This window comes from Saccopteryx bilineata, chromosome 5 (assembly GCF_036850765.1).
Source record: "Saccopteryx bilineata isolate mSacBil1 chromosome 5, mSacBil1_pri_phased_curated, whole genome shotgun sequence".
Classification (NCBI taxonomy): Eukaryota; Metazoa; Chordata; class Mammalia; order Chiroptera; family Emballonuridae; genus Saccopteryx; species Saccopteryx bilineata.
In genome coordinates this window covers 33561329-33582014 of record NC_089494.1, presented here as the reverse complement: position 1 = coordinate 33582014, position 20686 = coordinate 33561329, and the positions used below count along the sequence as shown (strand labels likewise).

At 42.5% G+C, this 20686-nt stretch overlaps 2 protein-coding genes and 1 long non-coding RNA gene across 3 annotated transcripts; all 3 read right to left on the bottom strand.

The window, feature by feature from the left end:
- Positions 1 to 171: 171 nt before the first annotated feature.
- On the bottom strand, positions 172 to 6642 carry LOC136338056 (alsin-like). The gene is made up of 4 exons (XM_066280022.1): positions 6032 to 6642; positions 4569 to 4680; positions 4275 to 4352; positions 172 to 1443 (listed from the first exon to the last, which is right to left on the bottom strand). The coding sequence occupies exons 1-4, from the start codon at positions 6178 to 6180 to the stop codon at positions 1405 to 1407; spliced, it is 378 nt and encodes a 125-aa protein (XP_066136119.1). The 5' UTR covers positions 6181 to 6642; the 3' UTR covers positions 172 to 1404.
- Positions 6643 to 8650: 2008 nt separating this feature from the next.
- LOC136306197 (uncharacterized) lies at positions 8651 to 10657 on the bottom strand. Its single transcript, XR_010725619.1, has 4 exons — positions 10531 to 10657; positions 10026 to 10148; positions 9220 to 9290; positions 8651 to 8672 (listed from the first exon to the last, which is right to left on the bottom strand). It is a non-coding gene; the product is annotated as an uncharacterized lncRNA (long non-coding RNA).
- A 6133-nt stretch (positions 10658 to 16790) lies between these two features.
- On the bottom strand, positions 16791 to 19951 carry LOC136306447 (endothelin-converting enzyme-like 1). The gene is made up of 3 exons (XM_066233024.1): positions 18216 to 19951; positions 17382 to 17486; positions 16791 to 17064 (listed from the first exon to the last, which is right to left on the bottom strand). The coding sequence occupies exons 1-3, from the start codon at positions 19010 to 19012 to the stop codon at positions 16791 to 16793; spliced, it is 1176 nt and encodes a 391-aa protein (XP_066089121.1). The 5' UTR covers positions 19013 to 19951.
- Positions 19952 to 20686: the final 735 nt, after the last annotated feature.

Below are 20686 nucleotides of genomic sequence, written 5' to 3'. Positions count from 1 at the left end.
TCTGTGGCCAATACAAAGAGGCATGGATAATGATGTAGGCAAAAAAAAATACTAATCTTAGATTTCTTTTAAATTTTTAGGTATCTTGCGGCATTTCTTTTGCAATTAAAACAACCTCGTAAAGGTGAATGTCTTTTTAAATAAAAATTGCTGTTACATCACAGCCAACATTCCAAAATAATATTTTAATAAACATGTGTCGTGATTATAAAGTAGAGCAGAAACCATAATCCTTTTTCAACATTGATTAACACCTGCTGATGTTAACATGGATCAGGAGGACACTCCGCATGCTCACCATGTGTGCAGATGAGATGAGGAAGAGCACCTATGTTATTCAGATCAGTTACAAGTGTTACTTGTACAATATAAACAACCGCTTACAATTGGACATTAAAAAAAAAAACCAAAACAACACACTAAAACGTCGAAGTGTCACAATACTTTTGAGATGGGAAGAGCCAAAGCTTGTTTCCTTTTCTTCCCCTCTGTGAGTTCAATGCGGGTACAGGAAGAGCCACAACTCTAAGTCCGGGACGGAGGCAGCTCTTCCTTCCCCATCTCCGAGTCTTCTGTCTTGCTCTAAAACACTGCCTGCACGCACAAGCTCCTCCGCTCTCACTCACAGGCCTCGGCATGCAGCGTCTGCACGTGAGCCAATGCGGATCCCTAGCAGCTCAGTCAGCGTTTGAATTCCAGTGTATTCGCTCCGTCACACTGTACGGAAACCAAGAACAAAATTCCTGTGTTCTTTTACTCAGGAGACAGGTTACTCCTACAGTATTTAGATGCGTTGTGTGTTTGGGGTTGCGATTTGTTGGTTGTTATATTGAACCTCTCCCATGATGATTATCCTGGTGGAAAAGCGTAGAAAATGTTAAAACTGCAGTTTAAAAGTTCTTTCTCCTCTCTCAGCCAAGAAGCATGATGCACACAGGACTGCAAGGAATTCAGGAAGGCAGAGTGTCGGTACTGTAGTTTCAGGTACAATCCGCTCCTTGCAAGGGGCTGGGGTTACTGCAGGCAAACCAGAAACTCAAAAAACATCCATCAACTCCTTCAATGTAAGAAGCTATACTGAGGACTTATGTCATGTACGTAGTTGGCATACCCTTTACCGTAAGAAGGGATATCCTCTTTATTCAAACAGTAAATGTATGATATTTTGGAAACTTAATATAGACCAAGGGCTGGTGGAACCTGATTTCTAACTCCTCTTCAATCCTCTCTTTAAACTGTATTTTTCTTCTAGACGCAAAACTCTGATCATTATTAGTGAGGCTCAGAAATAACAACCAAAATGACACAGCATTCAAGACCCTTCTTTCCTGCCACCACAGGAAGACGCCAGATGGCGCTATGGCACTCGGTCCAGATCATCCAGTTGTCAAGCTGTTCCATGGCCTAGTTAAGCTTTTCACGTTGGATCTGGAAGTAACATGCCTGAAAAAAAGTTCAAAACAATTTTAAATTTACTTTGAAAGAAATTACATAAACAGCAATGTATATGGGATTAAAGGAAGGAAATCCCTTATTATTCCAAAAGCCCAACAAAATTAGTTGCTTTTATTTTTCTGTTTTCTTCCAGCCTCCCTATCCAATGTCTTTATTGCTAGGTTGTAAAGAACAGAGATAACACTTTCCCTCTAATTTTAAAATAACTAATAAAACTAGGCATAGAAGGATACTATCTCAGTCTAACCTATGAGAAACCTTTACCTAATGTTATACTTAATTATGAAAGATTTAATGCTTTTTCCCTAAAAGCATTAAAACAAGGAGAACATGTCAACTCCTACCACTTCTATTCAACATTCTACTGGAAAGTCTAGCAAGTGAGATCAGACAAGAAAAAGAAAAAAAGCCTTCCAGATTGCAAAGGAAGAGGTAAAATTATCTTTATTTGCAGACAACATGATCCTATATGCAAAAAATACTAAGAAATACACACACACTCTCTACTAGAACTAATAAACGAGTTTAGCAAGCTTTCAGGATAAAAGAACAAAATATAAATATCAACTGCATTTTTATAAAGTAGCAATAAATAATGCAAAAGTAAAATTAAGAAAAGAGTTCTCTTTATAACAACATAACAAATATAGGAATAAATTTAACCAGTAATATACAAGAGATGCATACTGAAAACTATAAAACACTGCTGATAGAAATTAAAGATCTAAATAAATGGAGAGACATCCATGTTCATGAATTGGAAAATTCAATATTATTAAGATGGAAATTCCCAAATTAATCTATAGATGCCATCCCTATCAAAATCCCAGCAGGCTTATTGCCGATTTTGACATGACAGTCCTAAGTTGATATGAAAAGGCAAAGGATTCAGAATAGCCAAAACAATTTTTAAAAATAACAAAGTTGGGCCCTGGCAACTTAGCTCAGTTGGTTAAGAGTGCTGTCCCAAATCAAGTGTGTGAGTTTGATCCCGGGTCAGGACACACATGGGAAGCAACCACAGAATGCATAACTGAGTGGAACAACAAGTGAATGCTTCCCTTCCCCTTCCTTTTCCCCTTTGTCTCCCTCCCTCCGTCTCTCCAAAAGGCAATAAAAATTAAGCCCTGGCTTATACAGCTCAGTTGGCTGGAGTATGGTCTGCAGCACAGAGCTTGCCAGTTCAATTCCCTGGTCAGGGCATGTACAGGAGCAGCTTGATGTGCCTATCTCTCTCAAATAAATTAAAATTAAAAATAACAAAGTTGAAAGACACTTCCTGATTTTACAACTCAGTATAAATCGATAGTAATCAAGATAGCGTGGTATTGGTATAGAGACATGAAGATCAATAGAATAAATATAATTCAGGGTCCAAAAATAAACAAACTTATGATAAGTTAATTTCAACAAAGACATCAAGAAAATTCAATGGGAAGAGTTGCTTGGGCGATTAAATACCCACATGCAAAAAATCAGTTTAGACTTCTAACTCATACAATACACAAAAGTTACCTCAGTATGAATCACAGGCCTAAAGATGAGAAATAAAACTATAAGACTTTTAGAAGAAAATCTTAACAACCTTGAGTTAGGCAAAAATTTCTTATATATGACATTTAAGCATAATTTATTTAAAAAAATTTAATAAATTGGACTTCATTAAAATAAATTTTTGTGTTTTTAAGGGCTCTACTAAAAAATAGTAAAACAATATAATATATGAAAAAAAGATCTATCAACATAAGATAAGCCACAAACTGCAAGAAAATATTTGCAAATCCTATACCTAATTAAGGACTTGCATCCAGAATATATAAAGCACCATTAAAATTCAATAAAACTATAAACAATTCTTTAAATGTCAAAATATTTGACTGGGTAAACTGTAGTGTTTCTTGCTTAAACTGAATAACATTTTAAAAACTATGTTTAAATACACATTTCACTGAAGAAGATATTATATGAATCACTAATAAGAACAAGAAAATATGCTCTAATGACATATGACATCATCAGTCATTAGGGAAATCGAAATTAAAACCATAACATAACATGAGGTACCCTCGAGAATGGCACAAATATATATTTGTAAATAGAAAATTAAAAATATTGGCAAAGATGTGGAGAATTTAGAACCTTCATACATTAATGATGAGAATGTAAAATGATTCAGCCACTTTGAAAAACAATTTGACAGTTTCTTAATATGTTAAACATCAACTTACCATACAACTCAGCAACTGTACTCTTAGGCAACTACTGAAGAGAAATAAAAACATATGTTCACACCAGAAGTTGAAGTCCATTATTTATAGACTATTAATAATAGTTTAAAATTCAAAATAATAGAATACCCATTAACTGGTGGAGGAAGAGATAAACAAACTGTGGTTTTGGAATACTATTCAGCAACAAAAAGGAATGAAGTATTGTACTGCACATTCCGTAATACGGGAAGAGCTCAAAAGCATGCTAAGTGTAAGAAGCCACACAGGAGAGATCACGTGTTGTATGATTCCACTTTACATAAAAGGACCTAAAAGGACAAATTTATTGAGTGATGAAGTTCATTAGAGGTTCTCTGGGACTACGGGGGTGGAAATGAGATGTGACTTCAAATGGGCAGGAGATGGTGATGGAAGTCTTTTTACGTGATAAAATGTCCCAAATTTGGATTGCAGTAATAGTTGTATAATTCTGTATATTTACTAAAAATCATTGAAATGGGTGAACTTTATGAATTATGCCTTTTTAAAAGGTCAAGAAAAATTTAGTAAAATACTGTATTTTACAGGAGAGAAAAGTTAGTTTCCAACCTTTCCACTAAGAGTCCAGTCATCTGAAAATTCTCCCTCATAAATAGTATCATCTTCGGAAAGTAAAACTCCATTTCCCTATGTGAAAAAAACAACAAAACACAGCTCACAATACATAAAATGCAGAGTAACTTAAAGAGTACATTCAGCCATATTCTGCAAAGTCTTCCTTAATTTTAAAAGACAAGAAAAATAGTACTAAGCAGTAGAACTTTAATAAATAGATGATCTTAAAACTTAAGGACATAGGAGTTTTTAAAATGAATAGTAACTGTATGCAAATATTCCACTCACCATCATTTTATTAAGGTGAAAGTTGCCTTCATAGTATAATCCAAACTGCGTAACTACCACGCCATTCCCTTGACACACATCATCTTGCCACATTCCCATATACTTCTCCCCTCTGAATAGAAAGAGAAATGAAGTGAAATGAAAAATGAATGATGATAAAGATGATGTGGGGACAAAACAATTATCATATGGAAGATACTAAGCATCACCTAGGTTGGTATGTGTTCAGTATTTCTAGCACAAGTAGTTAGCTGCATCTCCTCAAACGTGAGACACTGTGATAGCAAAAGGCATCTTACTCAGAGCGATGTTCTCTCAGGAATTAAATGTTATAGTCTACCTAACATAGATCTGCATCTACATCATGTGTTTCTGTGATAACTTAAAAATATATCATTATAAAAAATAATAACAATTTAAGCCTATTTTTTTAAATTTATTTATCCATTTTAGAGAGGAGAGAGAGAGAGAGAGAGATAGAGAGGAGGGGGGAGGAGCAGGAAGCATCAACTCCCATATATGCCTTGACCAGGCAAGCCCTGGGATTTGAACTGGCGACCTCTGTGTTTCCAGGTCGACGCTTTATCCACTGTGCCACCACAGGTCAGGCAACAATTTAACTCTAAATAATTTCATTCGAGATGTGACGGGTAGACTCAAACCTATGCACAATTCTTTTATTACCTAAAAGTTTACTTACAAAAATAAAAGAAAGAAAGAAATGGGGTTTATCATACAAGAAGGCTCATGCTTCACCTACTTGAACTTAGAGAAATCTTACTAATTGCCACTAAAAAGAAAAAATAAGTACAAACACCTTGTTAAATAACCATGAAGTTTAGTAATAACAGCAAGTTTTTAAAAATTCCACATTATGAAACAACACGAAGGGGAAAGAGTATATAATTAAACCCAAAAGAAAGTCAGGCCGAGTCAATATTGAGGCAAAAGAACTATGCCCCTCCCCAAGGTTTAAGTGAACTTAACTAAGTTTGATTCTTGGGTTGCTGACATGGTGACAAGTATCTGCCCTGACAGGACAACCTTAGCAGAAGGTGTTTAGATACTATTCTGTGACCCCCAAATGGAATTTCCATAGGTTCTCTCTGACCTTTCACTCCTATTACCTTCTGATTGTATTGAGGATTTTTCTTTGAAGAGTAGTTAAAAGATTTGGTAGCCTCTTTGAGCCACTAAAAGCTTTTAATGTGTGAAGCTTTAAGAAAAATGGTACCAATGTTAATTCTGAATGGCCCTAACCTTATAAAAAAAAGTAACCCGTTGTTTGGTTCACAAAAAATGAATAAAATGATGCCTGATAACTATCTTATTAAAATTTTTCTCAACACTGTCATATTAAGACACTTGGCCTTCATGAAATCATCACTGTTTTTGAAGAAGTAAGGGAACATTATCCCCTCCCCCCTCTACTAAACTCTGGGATTAGAAGCAGAAAACTGTACCTTGTGATATCATCAAAGACACCATATCCTGCTTTCTTATCCATTACCCACTGGCCAATGAACATGCTGGGAGAAGAGGAAGTCAATTTTCCACTTCGTAGGAGACCATGACCATGACGCATGTTATCTTGAAAACAGCCTTCAAACATTTCACCAGAGGCATAACTGTGGTTAAAAAAAATGGATAAACATCACAAGCACATTGAATTCTCATGCTAAGTTTAGCACAGTTAGAAAATTCATAATTATACTCATGTCTCACACATCATTGTAATTATTCATGATTATTTTTCACCAATCAAAAGTCTCATTTTTGAATGACTGAGGTTAAGAAATGAAAGATGGCATAGGTGGCATTCTGTGTTCACATGGGGAAATGTGCACTTGTTCTTACAGGTAAAGGAAATGAGTGATCTCTGAAAGAATGATATATTTGCCCATAGTAGAGTCATAAAATAAATATAAATTTATAGGCAAGACATTTAGGAGATTCTATGAGAAAGTTAGGATTTATAAGGTTTGTACAGATTTGTTTAGAACTAGATAATAAACTAAAACTTTCATCTTATGAAAGATGAGAGGTTGAACTTTAAAAGAAGACTTTTTACACAGTTTGTCACAATTTACTCCTTGTAAATTATGGCTACATAAACATTTAAATGGACAGGACTCTTTACAAAGCACCACCAGTCCAACAACTTTCCCAATGTTATCATCTATAGACCCTCTGACCACACATTCTTCCTTCTTTCCAGTGGCCCGCATAATGGTCTTCTTTGTTCAGGGCTGGGTCTGGGATTCTGTATTCTCCGTACCTGCCAAGGAGAATAAAAAACAGCAGAAGATGCCTTTGCGCATATTCAGCTTTTGTACATATACACTTGTAAACATTATGACAAGGGAAAAACAAACAGATTTAGCATAGGAGGAAAGGGAAACATGGAGCCTTGGTTTCAGCTGTTTCTACATATTATCTAAGCCACTTGGCAGCCTTACAGGAGTAGGACAACATCCCACTATGCAGAGATTAAATGTTCTATCCCAAGTCCAATGAAAACCAGAGCACCTGTGTGCTAGGCCTGTCTCTGCCACGGATTAGCACACCATCTTGGGCAGGGAAGTCCTGGTACCCAGCTCCCTCATCTGTACAATAAGAGGGTAAATCAGTTTATCTAAAGTCTCTTCTTAGTCTAAAGTTCTAGTAAAAGGGAAAGATATCACAAAAACGTACATTATCACACACATATCACCTACCCAAGCTATATAATAATCTTTATATAGTAAAATAAATTACTTTTCTAACATAATACAAAATACTTCATTGCTACAAATTTATCATGTAAATATATTTAAGGGATAGAAAACATGACATGCTTATACAAAAATAATGCCATTCAGTATCATTATGAAAACATAGCACATCCGATTTCTCCTTCAGCATGTCACAGAAATTATGATGATTTAAATTTACTGAAAGGAAAATTTCTGTGTGTCCTTTGTATAACAGGGGCACTACCATCTCAACAATGTCACCAACATTGCCCAAGATTCTCAGTCTTTACAACTGAGAAGTGGATAGAAAAATTTCCATTTTAACAGATGCAAGGCTGTGTAATTTGAGGCCACATGGCTGTCAAAGTAATTGATGTATTCTAGGTAAATCAAGGCTGCAACCTAGATTCCCAGCTCTCTTCATGTTCACACATCTGCATTATAGGCCCTAATACTTGGCATGTACATATTTCTGAAAAACAGAAAAATCTACTTCTTTTGAAAATAACTCTGAACACAAAATTATATAATTTGTGACTGAAGTTGAATTTACCCTAATGTTTTACACAATTTTCTTACCTATCTTCCAAGTCATTCCTGAACATGCCAGAATACCTCTTTCCATCTGACCACTTCAAAACCCCTCTGAAATGCATAAGGAAAGAATAATACATGTCAATTTATGTCTCAGAAAATCATTACTTTCTCAGTAATTAGACTATCATCCTCACCCCAGGAATAAATCTTAAACATTTTCACCTGCCATGAGGCTTCCCTGAAAACCAGCGTCCATCATAGGTCGCATCCTTTAGGCGGGAGTCCTTATAGAAAGTGTATTTAGCACTGCGTGATATGGGTGGTTCCTGCCTCTGAATACTGCTGCCACTTCCATAAGGTGGAAGATCAGATGTTCCCCTCAAAGCCTGATCCACGGCTTGGCTTATAGCCCGTAGCCACTTAGTCTAGGACCAAAAAGTGCCAATAAATCTAAGGCAATAAGTCATCAAGTATTGCTTTAAATCCTGCTAGCTTTCCTTGGTGTAAATAATTTTTATGTCTTCTAATGCTTTCCTTATTAAGTTATGTTGATTGGTTTTTAGAATTCACTGCTATATGTTTAAAAGTAAGTCACGTTAAAAAAAACAAAAATCTATAGTCTTTCTATAGTCTTGGTTTAATGAAGATTTCATCAGGCGTAATCATGGATCATTAGAAAGCAAGAACAATTTTTATCTCTTTACTACCCTAAGAGACAGGAATATCTAAGTCAAAGGTTGAAAGAAAATATCATAATGGACTAACCTTTTCCTGGGGTGTTGATGAAATGAGAGTGAACTGCTCCTCAGATGTAGTTATCTTTAAGCCATTCCTAAAACATTCATAAGGATAAATACCAGTAGGTAAGGACAACCTGTCATTACATCAATCCTCAACCATGAAAAGCAACTTGCTTATTTCGAGAGAAGCAGAAGTCAATTACATATAAATGCAGTCATGCCCTGGGTTTGGGTCCCAGAGTGGGAGAAAGGACACAGAGTTACTTTACTCTGTGTTGAATAAGGGGATGTGAGCAACAGAGAAACCCTTCCACCACTTATGATCTCTCATGATGGGCACGACAGGCCACGTGACTGTCTACATGCTGGAAGGGTAAGGCTCATTAGGCAGAGCAGGGAGGCCCCCTGAGCTTTTTTTCATGTCCAAGGCAGGGGTCTCAAACTCGCGGCCCGCCCACCAATTTTGTGCGGCCCGCAGACTGGCCCGCAGATTAATCCACGAAGTTTGATTAGTCTGCGGGCCGCACAAAATTGGTGGGCGGGCCGCACGGCGCGAGTTTGAGACCCCTGGTCTAAGGAAACAACCCGGTAACACAGGGAGAGATTTAAAGTGGAGATGGGGAAGGGAGGCACACTTACACAGCACCAGCTTCTTCAGAAAGGGGCTCTGCCCACAGCGTGGCCAAAGGGAACACATGGTGTGTGGAGAACTGTAAGAGACACAGAGACAGAGCTGAGAAAGCCCGTGTAGGTCCTGGGGTCTCTGTCGCATAACTTGCTTCAAATGGCTAATTCCACATGGGTGCCACCATCACAGCCAAACAGTCCCCATGATATAGCTAACCCCAGTGGGTCCGGTGACTCTGCTGCAAGGATCCTGTCACACGGCTTATATATATTTTCAAGATATAAACTGAAAAAATTCCCTGAAATCTGGCTCATACCAGAAATGCAAGATGAATGTTCTTTTTCATTCAATAGTTTCTTCAAAATCACAATAGATTTTTTTTTAATTAAGTGCGAGGTGACTGGGATCCACCCAGCAAACCCCCTACTGGGCAATGTTCTGCCCATCTGGAGCCACCTCTCCATTGCTCGGCAACTGAGCTATTTTAGCACCTGAGCTGAGGCCATGGAGCCATCCTCAGCACCTGGGGCCAATATGCTCTAACCAATCAAGCCACGGCTGCAGGAGAAAGAGAGACAGAATGAGAGAGAGAAGGAAAGGGGGAAGGGTGGTGAAGCAGACGGTTGCTTCTCCTGTGTGCCCTGACCGGGAATTGAACCCAGGACTTCCATATGCAGGGCCAATGCTCTACCACTGAGCCAACCAACCAGGGCCTAAAATCACAACAGATTTTAGCACAAACTGATGGTATAATTAATTAAGTAAGTATAGTACTCCACTTTCCAGTGCCTTTTTCAAGGTTAGGCATCCGGCCTACCTGGGCGTGGACTAGGGCATCATTAAAGAGAATGAACACGGAAAACCTCCCAGCATGCTGCAGAGATAAGGCTCGGTTACTGCTCTCACACAGCAGTCGACGCTCTGGTCTCCTTAAGGAGTCCTGGAATTTAAAACAAATATAAAATCAAATAATCAATTATTTTAATATGCAAAGAGAAAATGAAAATATATAAATCACATTTAGGAAAATCTGTTGGTCCTAGATTACCTTGGTGTTAAACCTAATTTACATGTAATCCAAACATTTAATAAAATTAGAACCCAAAGGAGATTAAAGAAGATAGAAACGAACAAAGGTGAAATACATACATGTTCAGAAAGGGTTCCAGGAATGAGGAAATGTGCTGATGTTGAGAACATCCGTTGCTGTGGTCCTCAGACCACCCTTAGAAAGGGGCTTATTAAAGTATTAGTACCATAAACAAGAGAGGAATGAAGAAAGTGATGACAGTTGCTAAGGACATGACACTTGGCATGGTTACCGTCATTTTCCCAGGGAAGGTCTTCCAGAAGCCCAGTGTGTATTCTGCTTCCTTCCTTTTCCTGCCGAGATGGAGAGCAAGAGACTCATAACAAGAACTGGAATCCTGCAGTTTCTGGTACTCTGGAGATGTCTGGAGGCCAATATATCAGAGAGGGGAAAATAATATAAAACAATTGTCCAGAATCTGTAGCCTCAGTGTGGTTTAGATACATAATATTGAATTTAGGGAGGAAATCCAGCCTAAAAATAGACATGGTAAACTAAATGGAACTGAGCTAAAAGCAGGTCAGTTCTAAAAAATTCTGTAACAGACAGGTCCTAGGCAATAGAGAAATAACTCAAGGAGAAAAGAAACAAACACTGGCAATTACCAGCGAGGACAGCAGCAGAGAACTCAAGATAGACGAGGAATTCTCAAATCTTGGTTTTGGTTTCAGAATGCCTCTAGTTTGCTTATGTGGGTTATATCTATTGACATTTACCATATTAGAAGATATAGCTGAGAAATAAAAATATCTCTATTAATTTACTTCAAACACAATAACATTTTAAATAAAAAATAAGTACATTTTCCAAAACAAAAAACTGGTGAGAAAAGTTACATTGTTCTACATTTTTAAAAATCTCTTTATTGGCCCTGGCCGGTTGGCTCAGTGGTAGAGTGTCGACCTGGCGTGCAGAGGTCCTGGGTTTGATTCCCGGCCAGGGCACACAGGAGAAGCGCCCATCTGCTTCTCCACCCCTCCCCCTCTCCTTCCTCTCTGTCTCTCTCTTCCCCTCCCGCAGCAGAGGCTCCATTAGAGCAAAGATGGCCCGGGCGCTGGGGATGGCTCCTTGGCCTCTGCCCCAGGCGCTAGAGTGGCTATGGTCTCGACAAAGCGACACCCCGGAGGGGCAGAGCATCGCCCTCTGGTGGGCGTGCCGGGTTGATCCCGGTCGGGCGCATGCGGGAGTCTGTCTGACTGTCTCTCCCGGTTTCTAGCTTCATAAAAAATACAAAAAAAAAAAATCTCTTTATTATCTGGCTTAAAAGATGATGGCTGGAGTTCCATTTCTGCTACTGCATTTCTTCTTTTGCAGTTGAAATATATAAGGAAAATCCTGCTTTATAAAAATATACAGTTGGGGCCCTGGACAAGTAGCTCAGTTGGTTAGATCACTGTCCTGATAACACCAAGGTTGTGGGTTTAAACCCGGGTCTGGGCACAGAAGAATCAACCAATGAATGCATAAATAACTGGAAAAACAAATTGATGTTTCTGTCTTTTTCTCTCTTCCCCTTTCTCTCTCTCTAAAAAATCCATTAAAAATTATATATATTTGGGAAAGGGAGAAGTATTTTAATAACCATTTCAAATAATTGTGAAGTTTCCTTGTTTAAACTGTATCAAAACTTAAGTGATAGTTTCTTAAAGAATAGCTGAAATGTGGAATCTAAAACTACATTAACTGAACTTTTTGTACTCTGTCACATTAAAACCCACTGGTCCATCTTACACTTCAAATAGAACTTTTACCCACACATGATTTTATACCATGAAGATTGGACATCTGGATATGGGTTCACTGAGTTATGCAGATCTTATAAATATTGACACATTTTACTGTACAACATCGAATACTACACGGTAGCTAATATTATTGACAGTCTTGTCAGAAAAAGCCTTTTAAGTATTGGAAAATTGCTTAGTTCACAGGAACAGGTACATGTTTTCCACGTATTAATTTTTGTTTAAAAGTTCAGATTTTATCAACAAATATTGTCAATTTTCTCCTTGAAGTGACAGGCTCATTTACTCAATTTTGAGAAACTAGTTGCCAAAATTCAAATCTGAATAACCAGTTTATTTGTTAATTGTTCTTTCAAGTTAAAAAAAATAGCTCTCAACTCACAGAATCACAACCTTACACTTTTCCTGGGGAAACCTCCATACTTCAGTATGCAGCAGAGCTGCCTCAGGTGTTTCCCATTTCATCATGCAGAATAGGAAAAAGACGTATAGACTATGTGTGCTAATGGATGTTAACCAGACTTGTTGTGGAGGTAATTGGCAATATATAACTATCTCAAATCATCAGGTTATAATCTGAAATTAATACAATGTTACATGTCAATATCATATCAATAAAAACATGTTCAATGGCTGAGGTTAAATAAAATTAATTTTTTTACTGCTTTGTCAATAATATCCTTAAGTGGATATACAAGGTGATCACTTTTTAGGTTATATAAATGTCTAATCACCATGTTGAGCACCTGACACTAATATTATATTGTAAGTCAACTGTGAGTAAAAAAAAAAACTTTTTAATTTAAAAGTAAAAATAGAATTCTTATGTGAAACTGGCATCTTTTTGTTTGTTTGTTTCTTTAACTGCAAGTGTAGGCACTGTAGAACACAATGACTCTGACAGAAGTTTGTGCCTCTACTTGATTCACGCTAAGGAGCCAACAGTTTTACTCATCTTTACTCTGCACTGTCAGTGCAGATGACACAGTGAAGAAGCAAATAAGTGCCTTAGCCCTGTCCTAGAAACAGTCTGATCTTGCAACCCCCTGGAGGAGTTTGGGGCTCCAGGAGTTCGCAACCAAGCTGTGACCAGTCGTGGGACAGGGCATAATCACTGGGCCTTGTGGCGAATGAGCAGAAAGTAAAATGAACAGATGATCCCTTACATTTATGAGTGATTACTTTACACTCCACAATTCTTAAAGTCCTTCATATTCATTTTTTCTATTCACTTAAGAAACATTCAATGGTTTCTACTACATACAGACTATAAGTCAGGTATAATGTTTGGGTGCTGAGATCTTAAAAGTAGGCAAAGAAGATAGAAAAACATAAGCATACCAGGACAATGCAGTGGTTTTGTTAACAGATTACACTGGGGGACAATTTTCTTTTTCATTTTCTATTGCATGAGGTTTTAGAACTGTTCCTATATATTTCTGCATCGCTGATTCCAAATCTGAAATCCATTTTTTGGTGCATTGTCTAGTTTTCATGCAATTTTAACTTCTTTTTGTTACAGTTAATGCCATGCATTGGTTTTTAAATTGGAATTAAAGGGGAATGACCCTTGGATTGAACATAACCACAAGGCAATTAATGTTTTACAAACATCACTTTTACATAATTGTAGTTGTTTTTAAATGTAAAAAATTATTATCTGATAAAAACACCCTCTTATTTTGTTTTAAGATTGAATCATGGCTTCTTTGAGTAGGTTTAAATGTAAGAATAGTCCTGACACCTTCTGTTATATATGTGGCTGTTACACACTTCAACGTCAGAGGCGCAATATTTCATCATTTGTGGCACATGCATATATTGCCTATTTTCAAGTTCCCCTAGGCAATCAAGACAAGAGTTGGGTTCCTCATATTGTGTGATTAATTGTGAGGAAATGCTTCGTGACTGGACAAAAGGAAAATGCAAAAGAATGCCTTTTGGTATTCCCATGGTTTGACATGAACCTAAGGACCACAGCAGTGACTATTATTTCTGTCTTATCCATACAAAGGTATCGGCAACAAAAAACGGCATATGATCGCATATCCTAATATTCCTTCAGCAATACGACCTATCCCACACTCTGAGACACTCCTGGTTCCAGTTTTCAATGATTTTATTTCTTCTAAGGACGAAGAAAGTGAACATGGTGATCAAGTGTATTTTGATAAGATGCATGAGAAAATGGTTGTAGAATCTGAAGGGTCTTCTTCTGATGCCAAGCAGTCGTTAACCCCTCAGCAGTTTAGCCAACCCGAATTGAATGACTTAGTAAGAGATTTGGGCCTATCAAAGAAAGCAGCTGAGTTATTAGCCTCCAGGCTTCAAGAAAAGAATGTACTTCACCGGTCAGCTAAAGTATCCCATTTCAAGAAGCGTGAACAAATTTTTGTGGACTTTTTTCCCGAAGACAAACACTTTGTTTACTGTCATGATATCTGTAGACTTCTCAGCCAGCTAGGTGTTACCACTTACAGTCCAACAGAATGGCAACTATTTCTTGACAGCTCTAAACAGAATCTAAAATGTGTTCTCCTACACAACAGTATGTTTATGCAGCGGTTCCAATTGGTTATTCAGCTCATCTGCGAGAAGATTATAATGACGTAAAAATTGTCCTTGACTTTCTGAAGTATGAGGAGCATAACTGGATCATTTGTGTGGATCTTAAAATGGTAAATTTCCTGCTGGGACAACAAAGAGGTTTCACGAAGTATCCTTGCTTTTTGTGTTTGTGGGACAGCCGAGGTCGGAGAAACACTGGACACAGAATTAGTGGCTGAAACCTGAAGCTCTGGAAGTAGAGATGCAAAATATTGTGAATGAACCTGTAGTTAATCGAGACAGGATCATTTTTCCCCCGTTTCACATCAAACTTGGCTTAACGAAGCAATTTGTTCAGGCTTTGAATAGAGAAAGTGAATGCTTTCAACATATTATGTCTGCTTTTCCTGCCTTGTCTTTCGAAAGATAAAAGCAGGTGTATTCAATGGACCTCAGATTCGAACCCTCTTAAGTGATGAAGAATTTGCCAGGAAGATGAATAAGGAGGAGAAAGCAGCATGGCAGTCTTTTCTGGCAGTTACAAAGAACTTCCTTGGCAACAAAAAAGCTGAAAACTATGAACTTCTGGTTCAAAGACTGCTGCTGGCTTTCCATGACATTGGATGTAACATGAGCATTAAGATTCACTTCCTGAGCAGTCACCTTGATAAGTTTCCTGAAAATCTTAGAGCTGTTAGTGATGATCAGAGTACTGCTGGAACATCAAACGAGATTGTCCTCAACAAGTACACAAACGCAAGAGCTACAAACGCAAATTTTTGCCTGAATAGAATTTAAATAAGTTTTGCGCAAATTTTATGATTAAAATAAGTGTTTTAATATGTTCTATTTTGAAATTGTAGACAAATTCTGATGCAATTATATCTTTTAGTGTATTAGTATATTTACTGCATTATATAAATTATTATATTTTCACAAAGATGATGCCCAAGAAGACATTCTATTTCATTATGTTAAACTAAATGTTGAAAATTTTACAATAAGATAAAAACATAAAATCTTGAATTGCAAAAAAAAACTATAGCTTACAGAGAAAAACTACTGTCAGATTTGAGATCAGCATACTCAAATTAGGTAAGAACAAGTGTTTTCGTGGATACAACAAAAATTTTGTTCCCCAGTGTTATCTTTTAAAATGTTAACATTATGAAACAGCTTTGAACTTTTTTTTTTTTTGCTGTAATTATGAACCTTGAATCTGTCACTAGAGTTATAGCTTGCGAATTAATTTAAACTAGGTATAGAATCCATCAGCATCTTTTCCACATCAAAATGCCCTTATGGAGGCCCTGGCTGGGTAGCTCAGTTGGCTGGAGCATTGTATTCATATGACAAGGTTGTAGGTTCCATCCCAGAGCAGGGCACATACAGAAATCATCCAATGAAAGTATATTGAGTGAAATGAATTTTTCTCTTTAAAAAGTAAAATAAAATGAATACAATTTAATAAAATTACAGTGGATAGAGCATCAGACTGGGACATGGAGAACCCAGGTTCGAAACCCCGAGGTCGCTGGCTTGAGTGCAGGCTCACCCGGCAGCAGCACCTCTCGAAACGGCAGTGACAGATACTCACTCAGAACCACCACCACGCGCCACACCAGGTAGTTGTGCAGGATCCTGAGGGCCAGGTAGAGCAGCTGGGTATCCAGACAGACTCACAGGCTTGGGCCATCTGAGAGCACCAACCGGCACCACCCATACTCCCGAGCCTGGGCTTGGACCTAGCAGAATCTCCTGGGTCCTGGCCCCCAGGAGGGAGGGTCATTCCAGGCACATGAGGGCAGAGCTTGGAGTGGCCTAGTCAGGGAGAAGGGCTGGGTCCCCACACAGCAGGACACACCTCTGGCCACCAAGCAGAGTACCTGATGCTGGTGGGTCACAGGCCAGCATCGTTTTCTGCCTTGCTATGAGTGGGAGAGGGGCACTGGTGACTGCCCACCTAAGAGCTAGCATTGAGGGGCCTCTGCTCCTCCCCAAGGTGGTCAGAGAGCAGGGAGGCTTTCTCCAAAATGGCCCTGGGGTGACAGAGTGGTGGCGACACTTACTTTTTCTGATATCCAGACCCATTCAAGCCTACCTGTCGCCAGATGAGCTCATAGCCCTGCTCAGGGTTCCACAGAGGAGGTGGAGAAAGCCACGTCTGAACTTAGGGAAGAGGACTCCTACTCCCGTGCTCCTAACAGGCCTCCCCAGTGTGGCCTCTGCACGGAGCTGGGGGTGGAAATTCAAAGCTCACCAAGAAGATGACCTGGGATACAGGGGCGGGGCCGGCCTGGGTGGGTGACTGGCAGCTGTACCTTCGGGATGTGGAGCGGATAAGCTGGGACACCTGCTGCATGTAGTCTGTGGCCAGCAGCACCACTTCCTCATCCTCCGAGAAGTCCTCCTGGAAGGTCTGGCCCAGCAGCCACTTCCACTGCAGCTGTGGGGCATGGGTGGGCACAGTGGGGCTGGGTGCGGCAGGGACCACAGAAGACAGGGAGGAGTTTCAGGAGATACAACAAGAGGGCCCAGGAGTCCTGGAGAGGAGCTGACCCAGGAGTTCCAGGGTCAGCACCGTCCCCTCCAGGACCAGACCACACTCATGTGTGTGTGGGGGGGGTGATCTTCTGCAACTGTCCCAGTGTCACCTTGTTGTACATGGAGCTGATGTCCTGACGGAGATCACTGTACTCCGACACCGTGATCTGGGGTGGAGATCAGGTTGACCCAGCCCTGTCTGGCGGTCCCCTCCCCCAGCCCACGGAGGTTCCCCTGCTCACATTACCAGCTGCTGCTCCAGCTGCAGGATCTCCTGGGCCTTCTGCTCCACGGCGTCGGCATCCAGGAGACTGAGCAGGCGCTCCATGAACCCCCGGTACGCCGCCAGGACCTGCACCAGGACCGGGCACGTCAACGGTGGGGGTCAGTGCTAGATGCCGGTCCATGCCTCCTGGAGCGCCGCGTCAGCCCTGCAATCCCACCCCATGCTCCCACACCTTCTCACTGTCCTCATCCTGGGCTAAGTACAGGGTCCTCTCCTGCAGGGTGAGCCCATCCTAGTCAATCTGGGGGGAGAGTTGGGGGTCAGAGGTCAGAGGACAACAAGCCAAATTCAGGCAAACAGACTGAATTTCATTCAAATGTCCAAACAGGTAAGACATCCACTGTCCCAGCCTAGGGCCACAAAGACAATAACCCCTCCATCTACACAGAGAAGAGGGCGCGGAAGCCCCCACCCCTACTGGTCTAGCCTGGAACTGACAGAGAGGAGGTCCCGCCCCCAACCCCTCACCCCACCCCGAGCCTTCGCTTTCCCCACCTGTGAGGGGCATTTGGGGCCCCGGCATCCGGCGTGCCCCAGCCCCACAGGGCTCCAGGACGTCCCTTCCTCCGTGCTCTCACAGCCTGCCAGAGGGCTGGAAAAATGGAGCTCCCGCGGCTCCGCTAAACACCGCAGTTACTGGAGGGAAAGTACTTGTGCCCTCCTCCCGCGCTCTGCCAGCGCACGCCCCCCTCCTTCTCTGTCCCCGCCCCTTCCGCGCGGGTCTCTGGGATGCGGGGCCGCGAGCCCCCGGTCCCTGCCCGCCAGAGGGGTTCCTGGGGCGCCGGGAACACTCACGCGGATGTCGTAGCGGGAGGAGTTCCTGTCGTCCAGGCTGACGGTGAGTGAGAAGCGCGCGGGGCGCTGTACCCGCCCTGCGCCTCGTACAGCAGCCGCTTGAGATCCCAGCGCGCTGCGGCTCCCGGGCGCTCGGCGGCACCACCAGGTCCCAGCCACCAGTCCTCAATGACCTCCAGCATGGGCCTGGGGCCAAGCCTCTCCATCTCGCGCATGTCGAGGCAGGAGCGGAAGAAGGCGCAAGGCGCGTACCCTAGGCTGAGCCGCGCCACCCGGCCCACCCGCGGGCCGCGCCAGCAGGCGCCGTGGGCGCTCCTCGTTCTGCTCGCCGTCGGCCACCATGGTGCCGTACGTGAGCTTGTCGTCGGGGATGGCGTGGCGCCGTAGCCAGCCTCCGCACGCAGAGGAATAGCAGTCCTGACACGGGTCTGTGCTGGTGTCCAGGTTGGCGGCCAGGAGGCGGGCGGCGCACGCGAAGGCCTTGCGCTCCGGACAGCCCTCGGGGCAGGCTCCGCTGCCCGCTGCGTCCGGGCCCAGGTACTTGAGCGCCAGCATAGCGGCCAGGGTGGCGCAGAGGCCGGCGGCAAACACCAGCCCGGACAGCAGGCACACTTCGCGCCGGTTCCAGCGTGGCAGACCGGCCCGGACCCCGGTGGCGCTCCGTCCAGCGCCCAACGGGAAACGGGGGGGAGGGGGCAGCGAGGTCCTGCGCCCCCGCCTCTCGTGCAGCACCGGCTCACGTACTTTATCTCTTGGAACTCATGGTAGTGTGCAGTCATCGAATATGGGGCCTCCATGGCGCTGCTGGCACCATCCCACAGTCCTTGGCGATCTCGATTACAGAAGGCATCCGGCCGCCGGCCTCCTGGCTGGCCTCCGCATGGCCCTCGGGGCCGCAGCTGCAGGAAGGGTAGGCGCAGGGTTAGAGAGGAACTGGGACCCGACGGGGCCCACAAGCACAACGGAAAGGGGTGCGTGCAGGCCTAGATCCAGAGGCTGAAAGTCACCCGAGTCCCCAACAGCAGCGGCCTCCCTGCACCACTGGGAGAACGAGAGAAGGGGAATGTTAATCCAAATTCGGAGGGACCCAAAACATGAAAGGCAGAAATAAGGTCCGTAGTTTACACACCAAAGCTTTATTGTTTAGCTTGGCCAAGAGGCGGCAGCTCCGACAGAAATCTGAGGGAGAGCGCGCCGGCCCTTTGTTCTACTTAATTTTTATAGTTTTGTAAGTGGGAAGTACAGAAGCAAAAATTGCAATTAGGAGCGAGCCCCTTACCACTATTGGTTATAGTCATATGTCCTTTAACATGATAGGACCACGTTCAATTTGCAAGCTATACATCATTTTGGGGAAAACAAAGTTTACAAGCCAACACAATGGTAGAAAGATGTCTCTTTACATATTAAAGGCATTCCTATATTATCTAGTGTTTATCTGCCATCTCTCTGTCCAGAGTCACACACACATTTACATAGGAGAGGTAGTTTCGGTGGGGACAAATGCCCGCAAATGACTCGTTGCTATAAGAAAAGGTTTATTTTGGCTTTTCCCTTCCTGCACCTGGCTAGCCATTCACTCCTTTCCCCACAGGTGTGATGGAATGTCAGGGAATCCATGCTTCCTTCCCTTTTCATTTACAATACAATGGCAAGAGCCATCCTGGTTATGCCAATCACACAGTACAGAGACTCTTCTCACAATTTCTCTGCACACCTTATCCCAAATTAATAAAATGTTCTCCAAGCCTCCTAAAATATTAATATTAATTCTGTAGCCTTTGGTACTTTACAACACCTGCGGGTGAAATGGCTCAGTGGCTCCTCAGGGAAGGCTCAGAGTGGCCACCACCTCCCGCTCGCAAAGTGGCGTCCTTTGACCTGTTTCTCTCTCCCTAAACACCTATGCCATGGCAGATTGAGAGGCCTCTGCTGGAAAGCTGGGAGCACCAGGCACGTAGTAGGCCTTCAATGAAAGGCTGTTTCCTCTGCCTTTTGCCTTTCTTGTTCACGACCTAACACAGCCAAGGCCAGGGGAGGGGGAAAGCGGAGGCTGGAGAAAGGAGGCGCGGGCAGGGGCTCGTCTATGCGGACCCTGAAGCCGGAACCGCTCACGGCCCTAAGAACCTGAACCCAGTACCGTCCCGGGTTACTCCCGGCTTCAACAGGTTCCCCCCAGAACCCAAACTTGGGCGAAGTTTCACCCCTGGCGCGGAGGGAGCCAACCCCGCGCTCCCGGAGCTCTGGGTGCCGAGCCTCCCGCGCCGCGCCGCGCAGCCCGTGGAGCAGGAGAGCCGAGCCCGGGAGTCGCAGCCGCAGCCGGAGCCATAACTGCGAGGACGCAGACAAAGCCCAGAGACTCGCCTCGGCGGCGAAGGTGGCTGCGTTGGTGGTCGCGGCCGGAGAAGACTCGAGTGCCACTTACTCATCAGGTGCGCGCCCAGGCCGAGCGGGAACAGACTGGGTCCAGC